We start from the raw sequence: 27,306 nt of genomic DNA, 5'->3' as shown, positions 1-27,306 counted from the left end.
ACCTTATTTTGGTCAGAGAAGAGGAGGAGCTCGTCTCCTCTCTTCACCTTAGATGCTTTATTCAGTGTGCAGGCGGTTTGGGTCAGTTTCGGGCTGCACAACCATCAGCACCTGTCGACTTCAGGGGGCGGGGTTTTATCCTCAGTGGTAAGATGACGGTTTGGGTTTGGCTCGGATGGATCACAGTGGTCTGGTTCGGCTCGGCTCTTGAGGACGGCACCATGACTGGCCCCGACGGGGGCTCCGTGTCAGTGTGGAAGTTCGTGAACGGTGAGAATATGCCTGGTTCTGGTCCTGGTTTGGGATTCTGAGTCAGACAGAGATCAGCATGTGAACTGGTTCGGTGGACTTTGAGCTGAAGAGTTCTGGCTGAATTCATCCAATGAAACTGCTTCTTCTTTCTTACAAACTTATCCTCCCTGGTGCTGTGGTGTCATGAACAGCAGATTTTGGAGTAGGGGGATCCCGATGATTGTTTGAAACGTGTTTGTGGTTCTGCTGGCAAAGCCTTCGTCCATGTCTGACATGCTTGATTCAGTGTTTCCGAGCAGAAATAAACCATCAGACTCTGGATTCTCTGAAATATTCAGGTCAGCTGCACAAAGTTCTTATCTGGTTCTCAAACTCAGCACACGGACATCCTTTAGCATGTTGTGGATCTTTTATCTTCTTTATTGTTTGCTCTTCTGGAGAACTGCTCTGGAGCTCTGGTCATTGAGGATGCTGAGCCTAACCTGAGCTGACAAAAACTCTCACTGGTTGAATCTGAACTGGGAAACTCTAACTCATCAGGTTAAGATCAACTTCTGTCTGAGTTCATCAGACTCTTGTGGACGTTAAAATACCTTAAGTGGAGCTCAGATTGAAGAATCACCATGACAACAGGTAAAAAAACAACACAGGTCAGTAGAAGAATCAGTTCTGCTGTTTTTGCTCTGAATATGAGAAGCTTTGTCCAAAATAGAATAAAGTCAAATGATGCAGCAACGAGACCTGCTGCAGCAGCCGCTGCTGCTGAAATGAACTCAGGAGATGTATCAAAAATCCTAATATTTAAGCCAGATTCAGTCTGAAGAACCAAGAGCAGCTTTAAATGACAAAGGCGCAGAAACATTACGGCTGAGGGAACTTTCTAATGTGAAAAGTGTTCTGTGATGAAATATCATCAGGATTTCTGACAGTAACAGAAAAAAACAAAAAGACAACATGAGAAGACAGACGAGCAGATGAAATGACACGTTGATCAGAGGTTAGAACAGATTCCAGATCATTGGTTCAGATTGAAATGTTCAGTTCTTCTCCACCCACATCATATCTGCTGATTGGAAATCTGTTTTTGTCCATGTAGTGATGTCTGTCCGTGAGGTCAGAAGACTTCCAACAGGAAACCCCAAACAGACATCTCACTCTTAGAGGATTTTAGTAAAGACGTGAGACATCAGAGGATGACGAAACCTGACCTTCAGTCCAACAGATTTTAGATTTGGAAATGCAGCGCATTGTACAGTAACTTGTAAATGCTCACATGTGTGTGTGTGTGTGTGTATCTCTGCACATGTGTGTGTGTGTGCAGGTTGATGTAGACAGTAGTTACATGTGTATGATCTGTCATTGTGTGGATAATTCAGTGTGGATATATGTGAGGATATGCAATACAACCACAAAGAGACACAATCCAGTCCTTTGTGTGCTGGTCCCAAGTCCAGCTAAATGCAGGGATTTGTTTTGAGTAGAACTTTGAATGGAAGAACTCAAATGCAGAATGGAGCAGAGAAGGGGGGTGTGAGGAAGATGAAGAGGACAAAGCCACAGCACAGGACCAAGTGATGGTAACAGTGAAAAGAAGTGTGCTGTGTGGTTTTAGGGAGGAGGTGAACCAGACTTCAGACTCCTGTGGAATGGTGAGGTTCCAGGTAGCAGAGGTGGAGAAGGTGGAGAAGACTCCACCTGTTTCCCACTAAAGGTGGAGAGGCGTGTGTAAGCAGGTTAGAATGAAATTGTACAACCATGATGTAGAGGGGGAGCGGTCAACCTGGGATTTTAGGATGAAAGGTTCTATCCCCACCCTATGCCCCATGTGGCAAAGTATCTTCAGCCAAGACACTTAACCCCCCATTGCTCCTGGTGGTTACAGGTTGGTGACAGCGTTCGGCAGCGGAGCCCCCTTCAGTGTGTGAATGTGTGTGTGAATGTGTGTGTGGGGCAAAAAATTCGGAATTGGGTCGTTTCAGCCTGCAGTGTGAACGTAGCCTATGATCCCAACTCCCTAAAACCCCAACCCCCTAAAACCACGACCTTCTATGACCCCAACCCCCTAAAACCCCTACCTTCTATGACTCCAACCCCCTAAAACCCTGACCTTCTATGTGCCCAACCCCCTAAAACCCCGACCTTCTATGACCCCAACCCCCTAAAACCCTGACCTTCTATGTGCCCAACCCCCTAAAACCCTGACCTTCTATGTACCCAACCCCCTTAAAACCCCGACCTTCTATGACCCCAACCCCCTAGAACCCTGACCTTCTATGTACCCAACCCCCTAAAACCCCGACCTTCCATGTACCCAACCCCCTAGAACCCTGACCTTTATAGCCCCAATACCCTAGAACCCTGACCTTCTATAGCCCCAACCCCCTAAAACCGCGACCGTCTACAACCCCAACCCATAAAACACCGACCTTCTATAACCCCAACCCCCTAGAACCCTGACCTTCTATAGACCCAACCCCCTAAAACCCCGACCTTCTATGTACCCAAAACCCCTAAAACCCCGACCTTCTATGTACCCAACCCCCTAAAACCCCGACCTTCTATGTACCCAACCCCCTAAAACCCCGACCTTCTATGACCCCAACTCCCTAAAACCCCAACCCCCTAGAACCCTGACCTTCTATAGCCCCAACCCCCTAGAACCCTGACCTTCTATAGCCCCAACCCCCTAAAACCCTGACCTTCTATGTACCCAACCCCCTAAAACCCCGACCTTCTATGACCCCAACCCCCTAGAACCCTGACCTTCTATGTACCCAACCCCCTAAAACCCCGACCTTCTATGTACCCAACCCCCTAAAACCCCGACCTTCTATGGCTACGTTCACACTGCAGGGCTTAATGCTCAATTCGGATTTTTTGAAAAAATCCGAATTGTTTGCTAGACCGTTCACATTTCCAAGTAAATCCGAACTTTTGTGATCACCAGTGTGACCGTGACACGACCCAAACGAGACCCGCATGCGCAGAAGCCAGAAGAATACTCAACGGTGAACGACGTCACTTGTTTGCGGAGCCAACGTTAACAATGGATGTCAACAACAGTGTTGTCAAAAGCGGAGCTCTTTTTGTAATATATTAAATTTATTTTCACGAAGGAGCAGCACAATTACAATCTTCTCATTTTAAGAAGGCAATGGAGTCTGGATCGTCTGTACCCACTGTAGTGGAATGGAAATGTGTATGTGTTGGAGCCGCTCGCCCGCGTGTGTGTGTGCAAGCGCGTGCCGCGATAGAGAATGGGGGGGGGGGGGCAGTGTGTGCGCGCATTCATGTTGTGTGTTACGGAGGACGGTAATAAAAGAAGGTTTTCCCCCAAAATAAATGCTATGGACTCTTTATTAACCCGTTCTGGAGAATCTAAGGATCAGAACAGGGAGGAGGAGGAGGGGGATCGCCTCGGGTCCCCCGCGCTTGAGCACGGTCAAAGGGGAGAAAGAAAAAAAAGTTATCGCGGTAAAGGTTCAACACCACGCTCTGCCATTTATCTGGAAATTTTTTCAAAAACCGCCCAGTTGCAATAAGAGCCCTGGAGTTTGGCCTGAAAAGAGCGATCAGCCCAAATATTAATCCAATCGGGGATCTCGCTTCCCTTCCACTGTCTGGTCTCAGCAGCATCGTCCACCATGGTTGATGTTTACGTTCTCGTTCCTGCCTACTTTAACGCAAAATGATGACGTTTGTTGCGTGTCGATGACGTACAGTTCGGAATCAAGTCGCCTGGCCGGTCAGACGGCGGTCGCAATTGAAAAGAACGGCTACAATTCGGAATCAGGCCGGCAAACCCACGGGGCCTGGGTCGCAATTGAAAAGATCGGATCTGTGTCATTCAGACTGTCATGAAAAGATCGGAATTGGGCCGCTTAGGGGCAAAAAATTCGGAATTGGGTCGTTTCAGCCTGCAGTGTGAACGTAGCCTATGATCCCAACTCCCTAAAACCCCAACCCCCTAGAACCCTGACCTTCTATAGCCCCAACCCCCTAGAACCCTGACCTTCTATGACCCCAACCCCCTAAAACCCTGACCTTCTATGTACCCAACCCCCTAAAACCCCGACCTTCTATGACCCCAACCCCCTAGAACCCTGACCTTCTATGTACCCAACCCCCTAAAACCCCGACCTTCCATGTACCCAACCCCCTAAAACCCCGACCTTCCATGTACCCAACCCCCTAGAACCCTGACCTTCTATAGCCCCAACCCCCTAGAACCCTGACCTTCTATAGCCCCAACCCCCTAAAACCGCGACCGTCTACAACCCCAACCCATAAAACACCGACCTTCTATAACCTCAACCCCCTAGAACCCTGACCTTCTATAGCCCCAACCCCCTAGAACCCTGACCTTCTATAGCCCCAACCCCCTAGAACCCTGACCTTCTATGACCCCAACCCCCTAAAACCCCGACCTTCTATGACCCCAACCCCCTAGAACCCTGACCTTCTATGTACCCAACCCCCTAAAACCCCGACCTTCTATGTACCCAACCCCCTAGAACCCTGACCTTCTATAGCCCCAACCCCCTAGAACCCTGACCTTCTATAGCCCCAACCCCCTAGAACCCTGACCTTCTATAGTCCCAACCCCCTGAAACCGCGACCGTCTACAACCCCAACCCATAAAACACAGACCTTCTATAGCCCCAACCCCCTAGAACCCTGACCTTCTATAGTCCCAACCCCCTAAAACCGCGACCGTCTACAACCCCAACCCATAAAACACCGACCTTCTATAACCCCAACCCCCTAGAACCCTGACCTTCTATGTACCCAACCCCCTAAAACCCCGACCTTCTATGTACCCAACCCCCTAGAACCCTGACCTTCTATAGCCCCAACCCCCTAGAACCCTGACCTTCTATAGTCCCAACCCCCTAAAACCGCGACCGTCTACAACCCCAACCCATAAAACACAGACCTTCTATAACCCCAACCCCCTAGAACCCTGACCTTCTATAGACCCAACCCCCTAGAACCCTGACCTTCTATAGTCCCAACCCCCTAAAACCGCGACCGTCTACAACCCCAACCCATAAAACACCGACCTTCTATAACCCCAACCCCCTAGAACCCTGACCTTCTAAAACCCCAACCCCCTAAAACCCTGACCTTCTATAAACCCAACCCTTAAAACCCCAACCTGCTATAACCCCAACCCCCTAAAACCCCGACCTTCTATAATCCCAACCCCCCATAACTCTGACCTCCTAAAATGCTACCCCCCTAAAACCCTGACCACTATAGCCCCAACCCTCTAAAACCACAACCGTCCATAACCCAAATCCCTAAAACCCCGACTTTCTATGACCCCAACCCCCAAAATTCAGACCCCCTATACCCCCAACCCCCTTAAGCCCAGACCCCCTAAACCCCCGACCTTCTATAAACATCACGTTGTTAATGTTCAGTTTTAAGCATATTTTGATGTTTTGTAAACTAAATTGTGTACGTTTTTTTACAAGTTCTATTCGCTGTTCTTTTTTCTAACCAAGTCTCTCTCTCTTCACTGTTTGATCCAGCACCCCCATCCCCCCAAAAAAGAAGACAGAAAAAGCCCTTAAAAATAAAGTTCAGTTTAGTTTTGTACAAAGTGAACCCCACATTTACCTACAGTACACGGGATAGGCTCCAGCAACCCTGTAATCATGAGAAGGTTGGGGTTGGGCTATAGGAGGTCCAACAGGTTTTGGAAATAGATGGAAGTTTAGTTTCAAACACCAAACAGGTTTAAACAGATGTTCAGCTGCTTCAGGATTTCTAAATATAAAGATCAAATCTGTCCAGAACACAAGGCTCTCAGCTTTTATTTCTCTCACTGCTGGACAGGACAATCAGTGAAAAAACAGAAATGCAGTGGAATGGCAGAAAGAAATGGTTAGATTTTCTTTTTCTCTATTTTTACCATTAATTGAGGTTAAAGTTCTGATAGTTGACCTACTTTTAAATGTGTAACATTACATAACAAGACCCAAATGCAAATGTGTCCAGCAGTAAGGCATTGGACCCCATTTACTGTGGACTTGAACCATTACGGCCTAATCTCAGGGCAGACACTCATCCACTCTTCCAATGTCTTGCCCAAGGACACTTTGAAACATGGGTGGACAAGGTGGGAACTGAACCTGTGACCTTCTGATCAGAGGTTGAGTCCTCTGCACCACAGCTGCCCCCCAAAACAGAGAAGATTGTGAGAGAAAACATCACTGATTAAAAAGAAGACTTTGGTAATCAGCACGGCTGTAATTTCTGCATTCAGACGTCTTCAAAAGGATTATCCCAGTTCTTCCCATACTTCCTTTAACAGAACTTTATGTAGGATGCTTTATTTTGAAAGGCTCTCCCACTTCCTGCTCAAAGCACAGAGGGGGGGGCAGGTCGCTGTGTCATGCCATCTCTGAAAGTCCTGTGCTTTCTGCAGCTTCTCATGGGCTAGAGACGGGCAGGCCTCAGCTTCTCTGCGGAACCATGTCGGTGTCGCTGCGCTTCTCGACGTGGCGACACTCCAGCCTGCAGCTGCAAGGTAACTTATGAATCCCCCCCCCCCCCCCCCCCCCCTTCACACTCCCACAGGAGAAAACGACTCTGGGTCTGCTGACCATAGAGAGCTGATTGGATCAGATCCAGATAACACAGCAAAGACCTTATCTGAACCAGAAAGTTCTTGAAGACCTTGTCAGATCTGATTGTCTCTGCAGACGGAACGAGCTTAATGCTGTTGCCAGACAGGTGTGGTGGTTCTGTTCAAACCGTTGGACCATGGCTGCAGCTGGAGCTCCCTTACAGCCGCTGTCTTGTGCAGGTAACCTTACGGGAGTCAGCAAGTGAGTGAGCAAGTGAGTGAGCGAGTGAGTGAGCGAGTAAGCGAACGAATGGGCGAGCGAGTGAGTGAGTGATAGAGTAAACGAATGAGTGAGTAAGTGAGTAAACAAATTAGTCAGCGAGTGAACAAATGAGTGAGTGAGTGAATGAGTGAGCGAGTGAACAAATGAGTGAGTGAGTGAATGACTGAGCGAGTGAGTAAACGAATGAGTGAGCGAGTGAACAAATGAGTGAGTGAGTGAGCAAATGAGTGAGCGAGTGAGTGAGTAAATGAATGAGTGAGCGAGCGAGCAAACGAGTGAGTGCGTGAGTTAGTGAGTGAGTTAGTGACTAATTATGTGAGCGAGTGAGTGAGGAAGTGAGTGAGAGAGCGAGCGAGCGAGTGAGTGAGCAATTTTTAATTACCTTTATTTATTCTAAGCTTGTCTGTCTGTGTAGCTATTTATTCTTTTGAGTTTTTTTGACTTTCGTTTCTTTTTAATGTTTTTTTGTGCCTTTAGTTTATTTTGTTCTGAACACACAGCACGGCTTCTATCAGTAATTACAGCATTAGTCTGTTTTTTTCTAACAAATGAGTCCATATCAGGCTTCTTGTTATAACCTCCTTGTCGGCTAAAATAAATACATTTTGTTTTCTGTCATGTAGCATGGTGCAGCAGAACGGAGTAAGAACTGGAGACAAAGTTGAGAAAGAGCTTTAACATGATGCAAATGATCCACCAATCAAAATGCAGGTCACATACATGCGGTAGAGCTGAGGAAAAGCATTCTTATACCCACATTTGTAAACATAGGAGAGGTCTACAAACTCTGCATTGCTGTCATCATCAGTCTTTTTAAACCTGTTAGAATCTTGTTGGAAAGTTTGTCACTGTCACTTCTGCAAAGGACCTAACATGACAACATCCAGAAAAGAGGGTAATTGAGGTTTAAGAAAATAGCTGCTTTCATGAGGTCAAGATTGCTTTAGGAAAATCTTGTTTCCATCTCTACAATGGCTATGTCCAAAATGTTAAGAATCTCTCTTCAGAGCCTGGAGGAGTCCAGGAGTCTGCTGAGCAATACTCACTCTCCTCATCTGCTCAGAGCCTGCAGAGATGCACAGACTACTTCTGAAGCACAGCACAGGTCAACAGAATGATCTGCAGCAGGGCATCTGCAGACTTTAAGGAAGCCAGAACTTTTAGAAGAAACTTTTCTGTTTCAAAGAAATGGTGCCGCCTTAACATTATCCGTGACCCTGATGCCTCTGTGCAGATGTCACCAGCAGCAGCTATGACCTCTGTGACCTCTAACAGGATACTCATAACAGCATCCCGATTCTCCACAAGGCACTTGGTCAAATCATGATGGCTTGTCCACCTGATCTCTAACAGTCATTTTAGGGCAGGAACATCATAGTTCTAGAGAAGAGAAAATGAGTGCAGGGATCCCGACAGATCAGAAAAGATTTTTGCACACGTCTCTGCTTGCATACATGGACCACTGCCAAAGGCAGCTGCTGGTTCTAGCAGTGGATAGAAGGTAGATCCTTCCCTACCTTTTTTTGGCAATAAGGCCTGGGCCCTGACCCCAATCATGACAGAAGCTCCACCATAGGCTGACTGACAATTTCAGCTTCACTGTAACCTGTAGCAGGAAGATGCTCAAGAATTTGACTGGTAATAACTTCTGACCATTCATTTGATCCTCTGGAATACCTTTACAGACAAATCTAATCATGACTGACAGATCCACATTCCATCCGTCTCTGGTTCCATCACTTTGGATGTGATGGAACCACACAGCAAGGGAGCGTGGGTTCCTTTTTAAGAACAGTCCTGCAGAGAAATCATCATCATTTGAGCTTTTCACACTGCAACGAAGTGGAAGTTCATTTACTGCAAGGAACTGAACTACTTCTCCAGTTGTTTTTATGTAACATTTCCTTTTTTCACCTTGAGTGGGCCCTAATAGACCACTAATGGTGGCCTCTCTTTGGACATTTTAGAACCAGGTTTTTGCATTTTTATGAGGCATTGACTTGATGCATGCTTTGTGAGTTCCTTGCCTTTTTCCAGTGCAGTTTTCCAATCATTAAATCCTTGTTTTGTGAAAACCAGATCTCTGTCATTGTTCCCTCCAAATTCACAACACGGTAAACACAAGCATGCATCAAGCTTTGCTGAATATTCCGGCCACAGTCTTTCATGATAGCAGCCTAGGCAGAATGAGCGAGCGTTCTTACCAAAGTTATTCCCAGCAAATTACAGAAAATTTTGGAGACAACACTTTTCAAACATTTAAATTGATTTTTCCATCATTGGATAAAAATAAAGTTCTTTTTGGACAGGCCCCACCCCCTCTAAATATGTATTACATCTAAACCTGACCGTATTGATAAACATCCAGCAACTTGTTGCTTTATGCTGCTTCATGGTTTTCCCCCTTCCCCCCTCTCTAACATCCCTCTCTCTTCTTCCCTCCTTTCCTTTTCCATCAGTTCCAACACAAAATATTTTAAAAATACGATTAAAATGAATAAAGTTTGGTCTCGATTCCAAAAGGGGTTTATTCAGACATACCTCTGGTTTGTCAGAAAATTCACAACCCCTGTTGTAAAAGTAAAATATGTCCAACACAAGAGGCTTTCAGCTCTCATCTGTTTGCCTAGCTGTTGGACAGGACAGGTTAAAAATAAAAATTAAAGTTCTTTCTTTATTTCCATCCATCCATCTAAAAATGCTTTTAAACACAAATGTGAAAATGGTAAACAAAACAGAGCATCTAAAGAAGCTACGTAAATGCTTAAAGTATTATTTTCACGGTTTTGTGCTCACTAGTGCTCTTGTATATATATTTCCCATGGTCATGTGTTAAACATTTTTGTCTTCCCAGACTTCTGATGGAGCCGCACCTCACCAGCTGTCATTTCATTACTTTGACCGTGTGCTGCAGACAGAAGTCTCAGCTGTGGTCAGCTGCCACAAGCCTAAGCAGTCTCTAGTTCTACCATCAATACACTGTGGACCCAAAGAAATCACTGTGAAACTGCCTCCTGAAGCAAGGCCTGAGAGGGTTAGAACTCTGGGCAGGTATGCTGTGGACAGAGGGACCTACACAATAACAGGCCCAGTGGTCATGAAGATTTCAAACACTGAAGAAACGGTGAGAAGGCTCCAAAATATGATTGACAGGAAAACCTATGGGAAAAGCTAACAGCTGTATGTCTTGCAGGACTCACTTCTTGAAATAATTTATTTGGACTCTGACGGCGAAATGTCAACGATTTTGGTGCCGTGTTTCACTGCTGCCAAGAGAGGTATGGGGACTCAACATCCAAAAGCTTTGGGGGGACAAGATCAACCGAATGTGACCATTGATACCCCATCTACCAAGGATCCACTTAGTCCATCAGTTGCAGACCTGAAATCAAGCAAAAGCCTCAAAATGTTTTCAACCATCATAACTGATGTTTTGACAGCCACTACCTTTCCACAGGAAAACACCAAATATACAAGTTCAGGCAGTGATGTTTCAAACGCAAACCAAACAACAACTAACATCACTGCTGCTCCTCCTAACATAAGAGTCCAAAGCAGAACCCCTGTGATATCAAGTGCTACCACTCATCTTGACACCCTGAAGAAACTGGAAGTTTTCCTGCCTGATGCTTCTGTCATCACTGCTAGCACTAACTCTGCGACTCCCAGCCCCATCTTTAAAAACCAAACAGACCATCTGAAATCTACATTTAATTCAAAAGCTGCCATTACATCATCAACTACCAATGACAAAACAGAGTTAATAACAGAAACCATAACGCAAACAACCATCTTTAAGGTAACAAGTGACATAGAAGACCCCAACACCACTCCTAAAACCAAGACTGCAAGAGATGCTCTGATTAAAACAAACGAAGTTACCTACACACCCCCCTCTATGACTGCATTCCCCTATACAGCAAGCACTCTGAATGAAGGCATAGATGATTACAATTTCAGTACAGATTCAAGGAAATTCACAGGAGACTCTAACACCATCAGTCATGTTCTAAGTCCATCTATACCAATTTTTACAATGAGTCAAGCTGCATCTATGCACCAAAATGGTCTGCATACTGCAAAAGCTTCACGGGCTAAAACAAAGCCTAAGAACGTTCTTGAAACTCTTTCTAAAAACACTCCTACAACTGTCATGGAAACTGGATCTGTGAATGAGTCGTTAACATACTTAAGAAGCTCCAAACCTGCACACAACACCTCCCCAACCAGTTCTACTCATGACCTGGATCTAGCAAGTAATTCGTCAAAAACCACTGTACTTTTAGCGACTGATACAGATAGTCTCAGTCAAAATGCAACACTGACTCCTGACACACCTACTCAAAATCAAAGTTCTGCTACTTCCAATTGGACTGTCAACACATTTAAAAGTGCTGCTTCTATCACTCATGAAACATTAAGTGACACTCCCCAAACCACCACAGATCCCCAAACAAATTCAGCTTTGATTATGTCCTCCACAGTGCTTACCAAAACCAATGACACTGCGGCATTCTCTGGACTTGCTGAAAATTCAAAAGGTGAAATCCCAAGGGACATAAAGGATTTGTCAACAGATATGTTTCCCAGCAGTATTACAGACGTCACATCCACTGACATGTCAGTTACATCCTCGTTTCATAAAACATCAATAGACTCAGTGTTCAACGCTACACTAGCCAACACGGTCAGTGGAACGCAAAACACCACCACACCCACTTTAATAACAGCCACCTCACAACCAACTACCCCACTTGAAAACTGGACGTCAAAAACACACCCAACCAGTTCTACTGATGATCTGAATCTGGCCAGTGATACTGCACACACCACTGTTCTTTTAGACACATTTAAAAGCCCAGAAGCTGGCAAAAGATCAGAAATCAATTTCCCAGCTTTCCTTACCACACGACACGACAGCACACACCCAACAAGTGTTACGCAAGTATACAAGAAAAGCACAGATGTTTCTGTCACAGAAAGAAACTATCAAGGATTGGCTGCAACAAAAGATAGTAGTTTATTGAGCAGTCGGTTTCCGGATCTCATGGTTAGCACTTCCGATAAAGCGACTACATCAACTGATGACCATTTAAGTAGTACTGGTCTGACAACCTCCTCTTTGCCAAATGCCAGGCCTAATGTACTTATTTCCACCACATTTGATTCAGGGCAAAGTACCGATTCTCTCAGTTCCCCCAGTGCAACCAGAATAATACACAACAAAACCATTGGTGGCCCAACAATATCTACTGACACCCCAGTAAAAATCACAGCTCGCACAAACACAGGCTCTGATTCTAAAAACTTGTTACCAACCACAACCAGTCAGAGTTGGTTGTCAAGTACTACCTCTGATATTACAACCTTCAATAATCCAAGTGCCTTCACAAACAACTGGACAACCAACAACATTCAAAGCACTTTGAAATCTGAACTGAAAGCCACCACTGACATTCCAATCACCACCAACAAGCAGCTTCTTTCACCCAAAGCAAACCAGACCACCAGCAATGCATTGATTATCACCCCTGCTACTGACACTAAGAACTCTGTCTACCCAACAACAGCAATATTAAGGGAGACAACCAGTATGCCTGTCACAGATGACAATGGTTTATCTACCATGTTGTATGAAGGTACTCCTGCCCCTACAACTCCCCAGACAAGCAGAGCCTCCGTGCCTAAAACTACTGAACAAAACACCAACACGGAAGCTAAGATTTCCTCCACTTCAGTCAAAAGCACTGAAAACCCACTAATGATTGATGCCATGGCAAACCTAAAAGACACTCTTATAACCACAACAACTGCACTTACCACTATGGCTTCCATGACTAACACTACAGGAGTAAACAGTTGGACTGATCCTTTGACTTATACTACAACACATCATTTCACAAATATCCTTAACACAAGCTCTTCTACAACAACGGGACCTCCTGAAATACCTGCTACCAGTGCCACAGTTTACTCATCTAAATCCAAAAACACCCCAATTCGGACCACACCACTCAGCATTGGCACAAAATCACCAATAGCCACAGCTCTCGGTGATGTCAAAGGTACTGAAAATAGAAGTGCAGTCACAGAAAACCTGTTCAATAGTCTCCTCTCTACCTTGGCTTCTGAAACACCTATTCAAAATCAAGGTTCCGCTACCTCCAATTGGACTGTCAACACATTTAAAAGTGCAGCTTCGACCACTCATGAAACATTAAGTGACACTCCCCAAACCACCACAGATCCCCAAACAAATTCAGCTTTGATTATGTCCTCCACAGTGCTTACCAAAACCAATGACACTGCGGCATTCTCTGGACTTGCTGAAAATTCAAAAGGTGAAATCCCATGGGACATAAAGGATTTGTCAACAGATATGTTTCCCATTAGTATTACAGACGTCACATCCACTGACATGTCAGTTACATCCTCGTTTCATAAAACATCAATAGACTCAGTGTTCAACGCTACACTAGCCAACACGGTCAGTGGAACGCAAAACACCACCACACCCACTTTAATAACAGCCACCTCACAACCAACTACCCCACTTGAAAACTGGACGTCAAAAACACACCCAACCAGTTCTACTGATGATCTGAATCTGGCCAGTGATACTGCACACACCACTGTTCTTTTAGACACATTTAAAAGCCCAGAAGCTGGCAAAAGATCAGAAATCAATTTCCCAGCTTTCCTTACCACACGACACGACAGCACACACCCAACAAGTGTTACGCAAGTATACAAGAAAAGCACAGATGTTTCTGTCACAGAAAGAAACTATCAAGGATTGGCTGCAACAAAAGATAGTAGTTTATTGAGCAGTCGGTTTCCGGATCTCATGGTTAGCACTTCCGATAAAGCGATTACATCAACTGATGACCATTTAAGTAGTACTGGTCTGACAACCTCCTCTTTGCCAAATGCCAGGCCTAATGTACTTATTTCCACCACATTTGATTCAGGGCAAAGTACCGATTCTCTCAGTTCCCCCAGTGCAACCAGAATAATACACAACAAAACCATTGGTGGCCCAACAATATCTACTGACACCCCAGTAAAAATCCCAGCTCGCACAAACACAGGCTCTGATTCTAAAAACTTGTTACCAACCACAACCAGTCAGAGTTGGTTGTCAAGTACTACCTCTGATATTACAACCTTCAATAATCCAAGTGCCTTCACAAACAACTGGACAACCAACAACATTCAAAGCACTTTGAAATCTGAACTGAAAGCCACCACTGACATTCCAATCACCACCAACAAGCAGCTTCTTTCACCCAAAGCAAACCAGACCACCAGCAATGCATTGATTATCACCCCTGCTACTGACACTAAGAACTCTGTCTACCCAACAACAGAAATATTAAGGGAGACAACCAGTATGCCTGTCACAGATGACAATGGTTTATCTACCATGTTGTATGAAGGTACTCCTGCCCCTACAACTCCCCAGACAAGCAGAGCCTCCGTGCCTAAAACTACTGAACAAAACACCAACACGGAAGCTAAGATTTCCTCCATTTCAGTCAAAAGCACTGAAAACCCACTAATGATTGATGCCATGGCAAACCTAAAAGACACTCTTATAACCACAACAACTGCACTTACCACTATGGCTTCCATGACTAACACTACAGGAGTAAACAGTTGGACTGATCCTTTGACTTATACTACAACACATCATTTCACAAATATCCTTAACACAAGCTCTTCTACAACAACGGGACCTCCTGAAATACCTGCTACCAGTGCCACAGTTTACTCATCTAAATCCAACAACACCCCAATTCGGACCACACCACTTAGCATTGGCACAAAATCACCAATAGCCACAGCTCTCGGTGATGTCAAAGGTACTGAAAATAGAAGTGCAGTCACAGAAAACCTGTTCAATAGTCTCCTCTCTACCTTGGCTTCTGAAACACCTATTCAAAATCAAGGTTCCGCTACCTCCAATTGGACTGTCAACACATTTAAAAGTGCAGCTTCGACCACTCATGAAACATTAAGTGACACTCCCCAAACCACCACAGATCCCCAAACAAATTCAGCTTTGATTATGTCCTCCACAGTGCTTACCAAAACCAATGACACTGCGGCATTCTCTGGACTTACTGAAAATTCAAAAGGTGAAATCCCATGGGACATAAAGGATTTGTCAACAGATATGTTTCCCAGCAGTATTACAGACGTCACATCCACTGACATGTCAGTTACATCCTCGTTTCATAAAACATCAATAGACTCAGTGTTCAACGCTACACTAGCCAACACGGTCAGTGGAACGCAAAACACCACCACACCCACTTTAATAACAGCCACCTCACAACCAACTACCCCACTTAAAAACTGGACGTCAAAAACACACCCAACCAGTTCTACTGGTGATCTGAATCTGGCCAGTGATACTGCACACACCACTGTTCTTTTAGACACATTTAAAAGCCCAGAAGCTGGCAAAAGATCAGAAATCAATTTCCCAGCTTTCCTTACCACACGACACGACAGCACACACCCAACAAGTGCTACGCAAGTATACAAGAAAAGCACAGATGTTTCTGTCACAGAAAGAAACTATCAAGGATTGGCTGCAACAAAAGATAGTAGTTTATTGAGCAGTCGGTTTCCGGATCTCATGGTTAGCACTTCCGATAAAGCGACTACATCAACTGATGACCATTTAAGTAGTACTGGTCTGACAACCTCCTCTTTGCCAAATGCCAGGCCTAATGTACTTATTTCCACCACATTTGATTCAGGGCAAAGTACCGATTCTCTCAGTTCCCCCAGTGCAACCACAATAACACACAGCAAAACCATTGGTGGCCCAACAATATCTACTGACACCCCAGTAAAAATCACACCTCGCACAAACACAGGCTCTGATTCTAAAAACTTGTTACCAACCACAACCAGTCAGAGTTGGTTGTCAAGTACTACCTCTGATATTACAACCTTCAATAATCCAAGTGCCTTCACAAACAACTGGACAACCAACAACATTCAAAGCACTTTGAAATCTGAACCGAAAGCCACCACTGACATTCCAATCACCACCAACAAGCAGCTTCTTTCACCCAAAGCAAACCAGACTACCAGCAATGCATTGATTATCACCCCTGCTACTGACACTAAGAACTCTGTCTACCCAACAACTGCAATATTAAGGGAGACAACCAGTATGCCTGTCACAGATGACAATGGTTTATCTACCATGTTGTATGAAGGTACTCCTGCCCCTACAACTCCCCAGACAAGCAGAGCCTCCGTGCCTAAAACTACTGAACAAAACACCAACACGGAAGCTAAGATTTCCTCCACTTCAGTCAAAAGCACTGAAAACCCACTAATGATTGATGCCATGGCAAACCTAAAAGACACTCTTATAACCACAACAACTGCACTTACCACTATGGCTTCCATGACTAACACTACAGGAGTAAACAGTTGGACTGATCCTTTGACTTATACTACAACACATCATTTCACAAATATCCTTAACACAAGCTCTTCTACAACAACGGGACCTCCTGAAATACCTGCTACCAGTGCCACAGTTTACTCATCTAAATCCAACAACACCCCAATTCGGACCACACCACTCAGCATTGGCACAAAATCACCAATAGCCACAGCTCTCGGTGATGTCAAAGGTACTGAAAATAGAAGTGCAGTCACAGAAAACCTGTTCAATAGTCTCCTCTCTACCTTGGCTTCTGAAACACCTATTCAAAATCAAGGTTCCGCTACCTCCAATTGGACTGTCAACACATTTAAAAGTGCAGCTTCGACCACTCATGAAACATTAAGTGACACTCCCCAAACCACCACAGATCCCCAAACAAATTCAGCTTTGATTATGTCCTCCACAGTGCTTACCAAAACCAATGACACTGCGGCATTCTCTGGACTTGCTGAAAATTCAAAAGGTGAAATCCCAAGGGACATAAAGGATTTGTCAACAGACATGCATCCCAGCAGTATTACAGATGTCACATCCACTGACATGTCAGTTACATCCTCGTTTCATAAAACATCAATAGACTCAGTGTTCAACGCTACACTAGCCAACACGATCAGTGGAACGCAAAACACCACCACACCCACTTTAATAACAGCCACCTCACAACCAACTACCCCACTTGAAAACTGGACGTCAAAAACACACCCAACCAGTTCTACTGATGATCTGAATCTGGCCAGTGATACTGCACACACCACTGTTCTTTTAGACACATTTAAAAGCCCAGAAGCTGGCAAAAGATCAGAAATCAATTTCCCAGCTTTCCTTACCACACGACACGACAGCACACACCCAACAAGTGTTACGCAAGTATACAAGAAAAGCACAGATGTTTCTGTCACAGAAAGAAACTATCAAGGATTGGCTGCAACAAAAGATAGTAGTTTATTGAGCAGTCGGTTTCCGGATCTCATGGTTAGCACTTCCGATAAAGCGACTACATCAACTGATGACCATTTAAGTAGTACTGGTCTGACAACCTCCTCTTTGCCAAATGCCAGGCCTAATGTACTTATTTCCACCACATTTGATTCAGGGCAAAGTACCGATTCTCTCAGTTCCCCCAGTGCAACCACAATAACACACAGCAAAACCATTGGTGGCCCAACAATATCTACTGACACCCCAGTAAAAATCACAGCTCGCACAAACACAGGCTCTGATTCTAAAAACTTGTTACCAACCACAACCAGTCAGAGTTGGTTGTCAAGTACTACCTCTGATATTACAACCTTCAATAATCCAAGTGCCTTCACAAACAACTGGACAACCAACAACATTCAAAGCACTTTGAAATCTGAACTGAAAGCCACCACTGACATTCCAATCACCACCAACAAGCAGCTTCTTTCACCCAAAGCAAACCAGACTACCAGTGATGCATTGATTATCACCCCTGCTACTGACACTAAGAACTCTGTCTACCCAACAACTGCAATATTAAGGGAGACAACCAGTATGCCTGTCACAGATGACAATGGTTTATCTACCATGTTGTATGAAGGTACTCCTGCCCCTACAACTCCCCAGACAAGCAGAGCCTCCGTGCCTAAAACTACTGAACAAAACACCAACACGGAAGCTAAGATTTCCTCCACTTCAGTCAAAAGCACTGAAAACCCACTAATGATTGATGCCATGGCAAACCTAAAAGACACTCTTATAACCACAACAACTGCACTTACCACTATGGCTTCCATGACTAACACTACAGGAGTAAACAGTTGGACTGATCCTTTGACTTATACTACAACACATCATTTCACAAATATCCTTAACACAAGCTCTTCTACAACAACGGGACCTCCTAAAATACCTGCTACCAGTGCCACAGTTTACTCATCTAAATCCAACAACACCCCAATTCGGACCACACCACTCAGCATTGGCACAAAATCACCAATAGCCACAGCTCTCGGTGATGTCAAAGGTACTGAAAATAGAAGTGCAGTCACAGAAAACCTGTTCAATAGTCTCCTCTCTACCTTGGCTTCTGAAACACCTATTCAAAATCAAGGTTCCGCTACCTCCAATTGGACTGTCAACACATTTAAAAGTGCAGCTTCGACCACTCATGAAACATTAAGTGACACTCCCCAAACCACCACAGATCCCCAAATAAATTCAGCTTTGATTATGTCCTCCACAGTGCTTACCAAAACCAATGACACTGCGGCATTCTCTGGACTTACTGAAAATTCAAAAGGTGAAATCCCATGGGACATAAAGGATTTGTCAACAGATATGTTTCCCATTAGTATTACAGACGTCACATCCACTGACATGTCAGTTACATCCTCGTTTCATAAAACATCAATAGACTCAGTGTTCAACGCTACACTAGCCAACACGGTCAGTGGAACGCAAAACACCACCACACCTACTTTAATAACAGCCACCTCACAACCAACTACCCCACTTGAAAACTGGACGTCAAAAACACACCCAACCAGTTCTACTGATGATCTGAATCTGGCCAGTGATACTGCACACACCACTGTTCTTTTAGACACATTTAAAAGCCCAGAAGCTGGCAAAAGATCAGAAATCAATTTCCCAGCTTTCCTTACCACACGACACGACAGCACACACCCAACAAGTGTTACGCAAGTATACAAGAAAAGCACAGATGTTTCTGTCACAGAAAGAAACTATCAAGGATTGGCTGCAACAAAAGATAGTAGTTTATTGAGCAGTCGGTTTCCGGATCTCATGGTTAGCACTTCCGATAAAGCGACTACATCAACTGATGACCATTTAAGTAGTACTGGTCTGACAACCTCCTCTTTGCCAAATGCCAGGCCTAATGTACTTATTTCCACCACATTTGATTCAGGGCAAAGTACCGATTCTCTCAGTTCCCCCAGTGCAACCACAATAATACACAACAAAACCATTGGTGGCCCAACAATATCTACTGACACCCCAGTAAAAATCACAGCTCGCACAAACACAGGCTCTGATTCTAAAAACTTGTTACCAACCACAACCAGTCAGAGTTGGTTGTCAAGTACTACCTCTGATATTACAACCTTCAATAATCCAAGTGCCTTCACAAACAACTGGACAACCAACAACATTCAAAGCACTTTGAAATCTGAACTGAAAGCCACCACTGACATTCCAATCACCACCAACAAGCAGCTTCTTTCACCCAAAGCAAACCAGACTACCAGCGATGCATTGATTATCACCCCTGCTACTGACACTAAGAACTCTGTCTACCCAACAACTGCAATATTAAGGGAGACAACCAGTATGCCTGTCACAGATGACAATGGTTTATCTACCATGTTGTATGAAGGTACTCCTGCCCCTACAACTCCCCAGACAAGCAGAGCCTCCGTGCCTAAAACTACTGAACAAAACACCAACACGGAAGCTAAGATTTCCTCCATTTCAGTCAAAAGCACTGAAAACCCACTAATGATTGATGCCATGGCAAACCTAAAAGACACTCTTATAACCACAACAACTGCACTTACCACTATGGCTTCCATGACTAACACTACAGGAGTAAACAGTTGGACTGATCCTTTGACTTATACTACAACACATCATTTCACAAATATCCTTAACACAAGCTCTTCTACAACAACGGGACCTCCTGAAATACCTGCTACCAGTGCCACAGTTTACTCATCTAAATCCAACAACACCCCAATTCGGACCACACCACTTAGCATTGGCACAAAATCACCAATAGCCACAGCTCTCGGTGATGTCAAAGGTACTGAAAATAGAAGTACAGTCACAGAAAACCTGTTCAATAGTCCCCTCTCTACCTTGGCTTCTGAAACACCTATTCAAAATCAAGGTTCCGCTACCTCCAATTGGACTGTCAACACATTTAAAAGTGCAGCTTCGACCACTCATGAAACATTAAGTGACACTCCCCAAACCACCACAGATCCCCAAACAAATTCAGCTTTGATTATGTCCTCCACAGTGCTTACCAAAACCAATGACACTGCGGCATTCTCTGGACTTGCTGAAAATTCAAAAGGTGAAATCCCAAGGGACATAAAGGATTTGTCAACAGACATGCATCCCAGCAGTATTACAGATGTCACATCCACTGACATGTCAGTTACATCCTCGTTTCATAAAACATCAATAGACTCAGTGTTCAACGCTACACTAGCCAACACGATCAGTGGAACGCAAAACACCACCACACCCACTTTAATAACAGCCACCTCACAACCAACTACCCCACTTGAAAACTGGACGTCAAAAACACACCCAACCAGTTCTACTGATGATCTGAATCTGGCCAGTGATACTGCACACACCACTGTTCTTTTAGACACATTTAAAAGCCCAGAAGCTGGCAAAAGATCAGAAATCAATTTCCCAGCTTTCCTTACCACACGACACGACAGCACACACCCAACAAGTGTTACGCAAGTATACAAGAAAAGCACAGATGTTTCTGTCACAGAAAGAAACTATCAAGGATTGGCTGCAACGAAAGATAGTAGTTTATTGAGCAGTCGGTTTCCGGATCTCATGGTTAGCACTTCCGATAAAGCGACTACATCAACTGATGACCATTTAAGTAGTACTGGTCTGACAACCTCCTCTTTGCCAAATGCCAGGCCTAATGTACTTATTTCCACCACATTTGATTCAGGGCAAAGTACCGATTCTCTCAGTTCCCCCAGTGCAACCACAATAACACACAGCAAAACCATTGGTGGCCCAACAATATCTACTGACACCCCAGTAAAAATCACAGCTCGCACAAACACAGGCTCTGATTCTAAAAACTTGTTACCAACCACAACCAGTCAGAGTTGGTTGTCAAGTACTACCTCTGATATTACAACCTTCAATAATCCAAGTGCCTTCACAAACAACTGGACAACCAACAACATTCAAAGCACTTTGAAATCTGAACTGAAAGCCACCACTGACATTCCAATCACCACCAACAAGCAGCTTCTTTCACCCAAAGCAAACCAGACTACCAGCAATGCATTGATTATCACCCCTGCTACTGACACTAAGAACTCTGTCTACCCAACAACTGCAATATTAAGGGAGACAACCAGTATGCCTGTCACAGATGACAATGGTTTATCTACCATGTTGTATGAAGGTACTCCTGCCCCTACAACTCCCCAGACAAGCAGAGCCTCCGTGCCTAAAACTACTGAACAAAACACCAACACGGAAGCTAAGATTTCCTCCATTTCAGTCAAAAGCACTGAAAACCCACTAATGATTGATGCCATGGCAAACCTAAAAGACACTCTTATAACCACAACAACTGCACTTACCACTATGGCTTCCATGACTAACACTACAGGAGTAAACAGTTGGACTGATCCTTTGACTTATACTACAACACATCATTTCACAAATATCCTTAACACAAGCTCTTCTACAACAACGGGACCTCCTGAAATACCTGCTACCAGTGCCACAGTTTACTCATCTAAATCCAACAACACCCCAATTCGGACCACACCACTTAGCATTGGCACAAAATCACCAATAGCCACAGCTCTCGGTGATGTCAAAGGTACTGAAAATAGAAGTGCAGTCACAGAAAACCTGTTCAATAGTCTCCTCTCTACCTTGGCTTCTGAAACACCTATTCAAAATCAAGGTTCCGCTACCTCCAATTGGACTGTCAACACATTTAAAAGTGCAGCTTCGACCACTCATGAAACATTAAGTGACACTCCCCAAACCACCACAGATCCCCAAACAAATTCAGCTTTGATTATGTCCTCCACAGTGCTTACCAAAACCAATGACACTGCGGCATTCTCTGGACTTGCTGAAAATTCAAAAGGTGAAATCCCAAGGGACATAAAGGATTTGTCAACAGACATGCATCCCAGCAGTATTACAGATGTCACATCCACTGACATGTCAGTTACATCCTCGTTTCATAAAACATCAATAGACTCAGTGTTCAACGCTACACTAGCCAACACGGTCAGTGGAACGCAAAACACCACCACACCCACTTTAATAACAGCCACCTCACAACCAACTACCCCACTTGAAAACTGGATGTCAAAAACACACCCAACCAGTTCTACTGATGATCTGAATCTGGCCAGTGATACTGCACACACCACTGTTCTTTTAGACACATTTAAAAGCCCAGAAGCTGGCAAAAGATCAGAAATCAATTTCCCAGCTTTCCTTACCACACGACACGACAGCACACACCCAACAAGTGTTACGCAAGTATACAAGAAAAGCACAGATGTTTCTGTCACAGAAAGAAACTATCAAGGATTGGCTGCAACAAAAGATAGTAGTTTATTGAGCAGTCGGTTTCCGGATCTCATGGTTAGCACTTCCGATAAAGCGACTACATCAACTGATGACCATTTAAGTAGTACTGGTCTGACAACCTCCTCTTTGCCAAATGCCAGGCCTAATGTACTTATTTCCACCACATTTGATTCAGGGCAAAGTACCGATTCTCTCAGTTCCCCCAGTGCAACCAGAATAATACACAACAAAACCATTGGTGGCCCAACAATATCTACTGACACCCCAGTAAAAATCACAGCTCGCACAAACACAGGCTCTGATTCTAAAAACTTGTTACCAACCACAACCAGTCAGAGTTGGTTGTCAAGTACTACCTCTGATATTACAACCTTCAATAATCCAAGTGCCTTCACAAACAACTGGACAACCAACAACATTCAAAGCACTTTGAAATCTGAACTGAAAGCCACCACTGACATTCCAATCACCACCAACAAGCAGCTTCTTTCACCCAAAGCAAACCAGACTACCAGCAATGCATTGATTATCACCCCTGCTACTGACACTAAGAACTCTGTCTACCCAACAACTGCAATATTAAGGGAGACAACCAGTATGCCTGTCACAGATGACAATGGTTTATCTACCATGTTGTATGAAGGTACTCCTGCCCCTACAACTCCCCAGACAAGCAGAGCCTCCGTGCCTAAAACTACTGAACAAAACACCAACACGGAAGCTAAGATTTCCTCCATTTCAGTCAAAAGCACTGAAAACCCACTAATGATTGATGCCATGGCAAACCTAAAAGACACTCTTATAACCACAACAACTGCACTTACCACTATGGCTTCCATGACTAACACTACAGGAGTAAACAGTTGGACTGATCCTTTGACTTATACTACAACACATCATTTCACAAATATCCTTAACACAAGCTCTTCTACAACAACGGGACCTCCTGAAATACCTGCTTCCAGTGCCACAGTTTACTCATCTAAATCCAACAACACCCCAATTCGGACCACACCACTTAGCATTGGCACAAAATCACCAATAGCCACAGCTCTCGGTGATGTCAAAGGTACTGAAAATAGAAGTGCAGTCACAGAAAACCTGTTCAATAGTCTCCTCTCTACCTTGGCTTCTGAAACACCTATTCAAAATCAAGGTTCCGCTACCTCCAATTGGACTGTCAACACATTTAAAAGTGCAGCTTCGACCACTCATGAAACATTAAGTGACACTCCCCAAACCACCACAGATCCCCAAACAAATTCAGCTTTGATTATGTCCTCCACAGTGCTTACCAAAACCAATGACACTGCGGCATTCTCTGGACTTGCTGAAAATTCAAAAGGTGAAATCCCAAGGGACATAAAGGATTTGTCAACAGACATGCATCCCAGCAGTATTACAGATGTCACATCCACTGACATGTCAGTTACATCCTCGTTTCATAAAACATCAATAGACTCAGTGTTCAACGCTACACTAGCCAACACGGTCAGTGGAACGCAAAACACCACCACACCCACTTTAATAACAGCCACCTCACAACCAACTACCCCACTTGAAAACTGGATGTCAAAAACACACCCAACCAGTTCTACTGATGATCTGAATCTGGCCAGTGATACTGCACACACCACTGTTCTTTTAGACACATTTAAAAGCCCAGAAGCTGGCAAAAGATCAGAAATCAATTTCCCAGCTTTCCTTACCACACGACACGACAGCACACACCCAACAAGTGTTACGCAAGTATACAAGAAAAGCACAGATGTTTCTGTCACAGAAAGAAACTATCAAGGATTGGCTGCAACAAAAGATAGTAGTTTATTGAGCAGTCGGTTTCCGGATCTCATGGTTAGCACTTCCGATAAAGCGATTACATCAACTGATGACCATTTAAGTAGTACTGGTCTGACAACCTCCTCTTTGCCAAATGCCAGGCCTAATGTACTTATTTCCACCACATTTGATTCAGGGCAAAGTACCGATTCTCTCAGTTCCCCCAGTGCAACCAGAATAATACACAACAAAACCATTGGTGGCCCAACAATATCTACTGACACCCCAGTAAAAATCACAGCTCGCACAAACACAGGCTCTGATTCTAAAAACTTGTTACCAACCACAACCAGTCAGAGTTGGTTGTCAAGTACTACCTCTGATATTACAACCTTCAATAATCCAAGTGCCTTCACAAACAACTGGACAACCAACAACATTCAAAGCACTTTGAAACATGAACTGAAAGCCACCACTGACATTCCAATCACCACCACCAAGCAGCTTCTTTCACCCAAAGCAAACCAGACTACCAGCAATGCATTGATTATCACCCCTGCTACTGACACTAAGAACTCTGTCTACCCAACAACTGCAATATTAAGGGAGACAACCAGTATGCCTGTCACAGATGACAATGGTTTATCTACCATGTTGTATGAAGGTACTCCTGCCCCTACAACTCCCCAGACAAGCAGAGCCTCCGTGCCTAAAACTACTGAACAAAACACCAACACGGAAGCTAAGATTTCCTCCATTTCAGTCAAAAGCACTGAAAACCCACTAATGATTGATGCCATGGCAAACCTAAAAGACACTCTTATAACCACAACAACTGCACTTACCACTATGGCTTCCATGACTAACACTACAGGAGTAAACAGTTGGACTGATCCTTTGACTTATACTACAACACATCATTTCACAAATATCCTTAACACAAGCTCTTCTACAACAACGGGACCTCCTGAAATACCTGCTACCAGTGCCACAGTTTACTCATCTAAATCCAACAACACCCCAATTCGGACCACACCACTTAGCATTGGCACAAAATCACCAATAGCCACAGCTCTCGGTGATGTCAAAGGTACTGAAAATAGAAGTACAGTCACAGAAAACCTGTTCAATAGTCTCCTCTCTACCTTGGCTTCTGAAACACCTATTCAAAATCAAGGTTCCGCTACCTCCAATTGGACTGTCAACACATTTAAAAGTACAGCTTCGACCACTCATGAAACATTAAGTGACACTCCCCAAACCACCACAGACCCCCAAACAAATTCAGCTTTGATTATGTCCTCCACAGTGCTTACCAAAACCAATGACACTGCGGCATTCTCTGGACTTACTGAAAATTCAAAAGGTGAAATCCCATGGGACATAAAGGATTTGTCAACAGATATGTTTCCCAGCAGTATTACAGACGTCACATCCACTGACATGTCAGTTACATCCTCGTTTCATAAAACATCAATAGACTCAGTGTTCAACGCTACACTAGCCAACACGGTCAGTGGAACGCAAAACACCACCACACCCACTTTAATAACAGCCACCTCACAACCAACTACCCCACTTAAAAACTGGACGTCAAAAACACACCCAACCAGTTCTACTGGTGATCTGAATCTGGCCAGTGATACTGCACACACCACTGTTCTTTTAGACACATTTAAAAGCCCAGAAGCTGGCAAAAGATCAGAAATCAATTTCCCAGCTTTCCTTACCACACGACACGACAGCACACACCCAACAAGTGCTACGCAAGTATACAAGAAAAGCACAGATGTTTCTGTCACAGAAAGAAACTATCAAGGATTGGCTGCAACAAAAGATAGTAGTTTATTGAGCAGTCGGTTTCCGGATCTCATGGTTAGCACTTCCGATAAAGCGACTACATCAACTGATGACCATTTAAGTAGTACTGGTCTGACAACCTCCTCTTTGCCAAATGCCAGGCCTAATGTACTTATTTCCACCACATTTGATTCAGGGCAAAGTACCGATTCTCTCAGTTCCCCCAGTGCAACCACAATAACACACAGCAAAACCATTGGTGGCCCAACAATATCTACTGACACCCCAGTAAAAATCACAGCTCGCACAAACACAGGCTCTGATTCTAAAAACTTGTTACCAACCACAACCAGTCAGAGTTGGTTGTCAAGTACTACCTCTGATATTACAACCTTCAATAATCCAAGTGCCTTCACAAACAACTGGACAACCAACAACATTCAAAGCACTTTGAAATCTGAACTGAAAGCCACCACTGACATTCCAATCACCACCAACAAGCAGCTTCTTTCACCCAAAGCAAACCAGACTACCAGCAATGCATTGATTATCACCCCTGCTACTGACACTAAGAACTCTGTCTACCCAACAACTGCAATATTAAGGGAGACAACCAGTATGCCTGTCACAGATGACAATGGTTTATCTACCATGTTGTATGAAGGTACTCCTGCCCCTACAACTCCCCAGACAAGCAGAGCCTCCGTGCCTAAAACTACTGAACAAAACACCAACACGGAAGCTAAGATTTCCTCCACTTCAGTCAAAAGCACTGAAAACCCACTAATGATTGATGCCATGGCAAACCTAAAAGACACT

At 44.2% G+C, this 27,306-nt stretch overlaps 1 protein-coding gene across 1 annotated transcript in view; it reads left to right on the top strand.

The window, feature by feature from the left end:
• Positions 1 to 138: 138 nt before the first annotated feature.
• LOC144996333 (uncharacterized) overlaps positions 139 to 27,306 on the top strand; it is a 43,148-nt gene continuing 15,980 nt past the window's right edge. The window contains exons 1-5 of the mRNA XM_078955726.1: positions 139 to 270; positions 6,689 to 6,790; positions 6,966 to 7,069; positions 9,967 to 10,236; positions 10,306 to 11,595. Coding sequence (XP_078811852.1) covers positions 153 to 270; positions 6,689 to 6,790; positions 6,966 to 7,069; positions 9,967 to 10,236; positions 10,306 to 11,595 — 1,884 coding nt within the window. The 5' untranslated portion in view covers positions 139 to 152. The remainder of the gene's footprint in view (positions 271 to 6,688; positions 6,791 to 6,965; positions 7,070 to 9,966; positions 10,237 to 10,305; positions 11,596 to 27,306) is intronic.

The sequence above is a fragment of the Oryzias latipes genome, chromosome 12 (genome assembly GCF_053564925.1).
Source record: "Oryzias latipes strain Hd-rR chromosome 12, Olatipes_Hd-rR_3.1".
NCBI classification, from domain to species: domain Eukaryota; kingdom Metazoa; phylum Chordata; class Actinopteri; order Beloniformes; family Adrianichthyidae; genus Oryzias; species Oryzias latipes.
The sequence above is the reverse complement of the archived record's forward strand: the minus strand, read 5'-3'. Positions and strand labels throughout refer to the sequence as shown.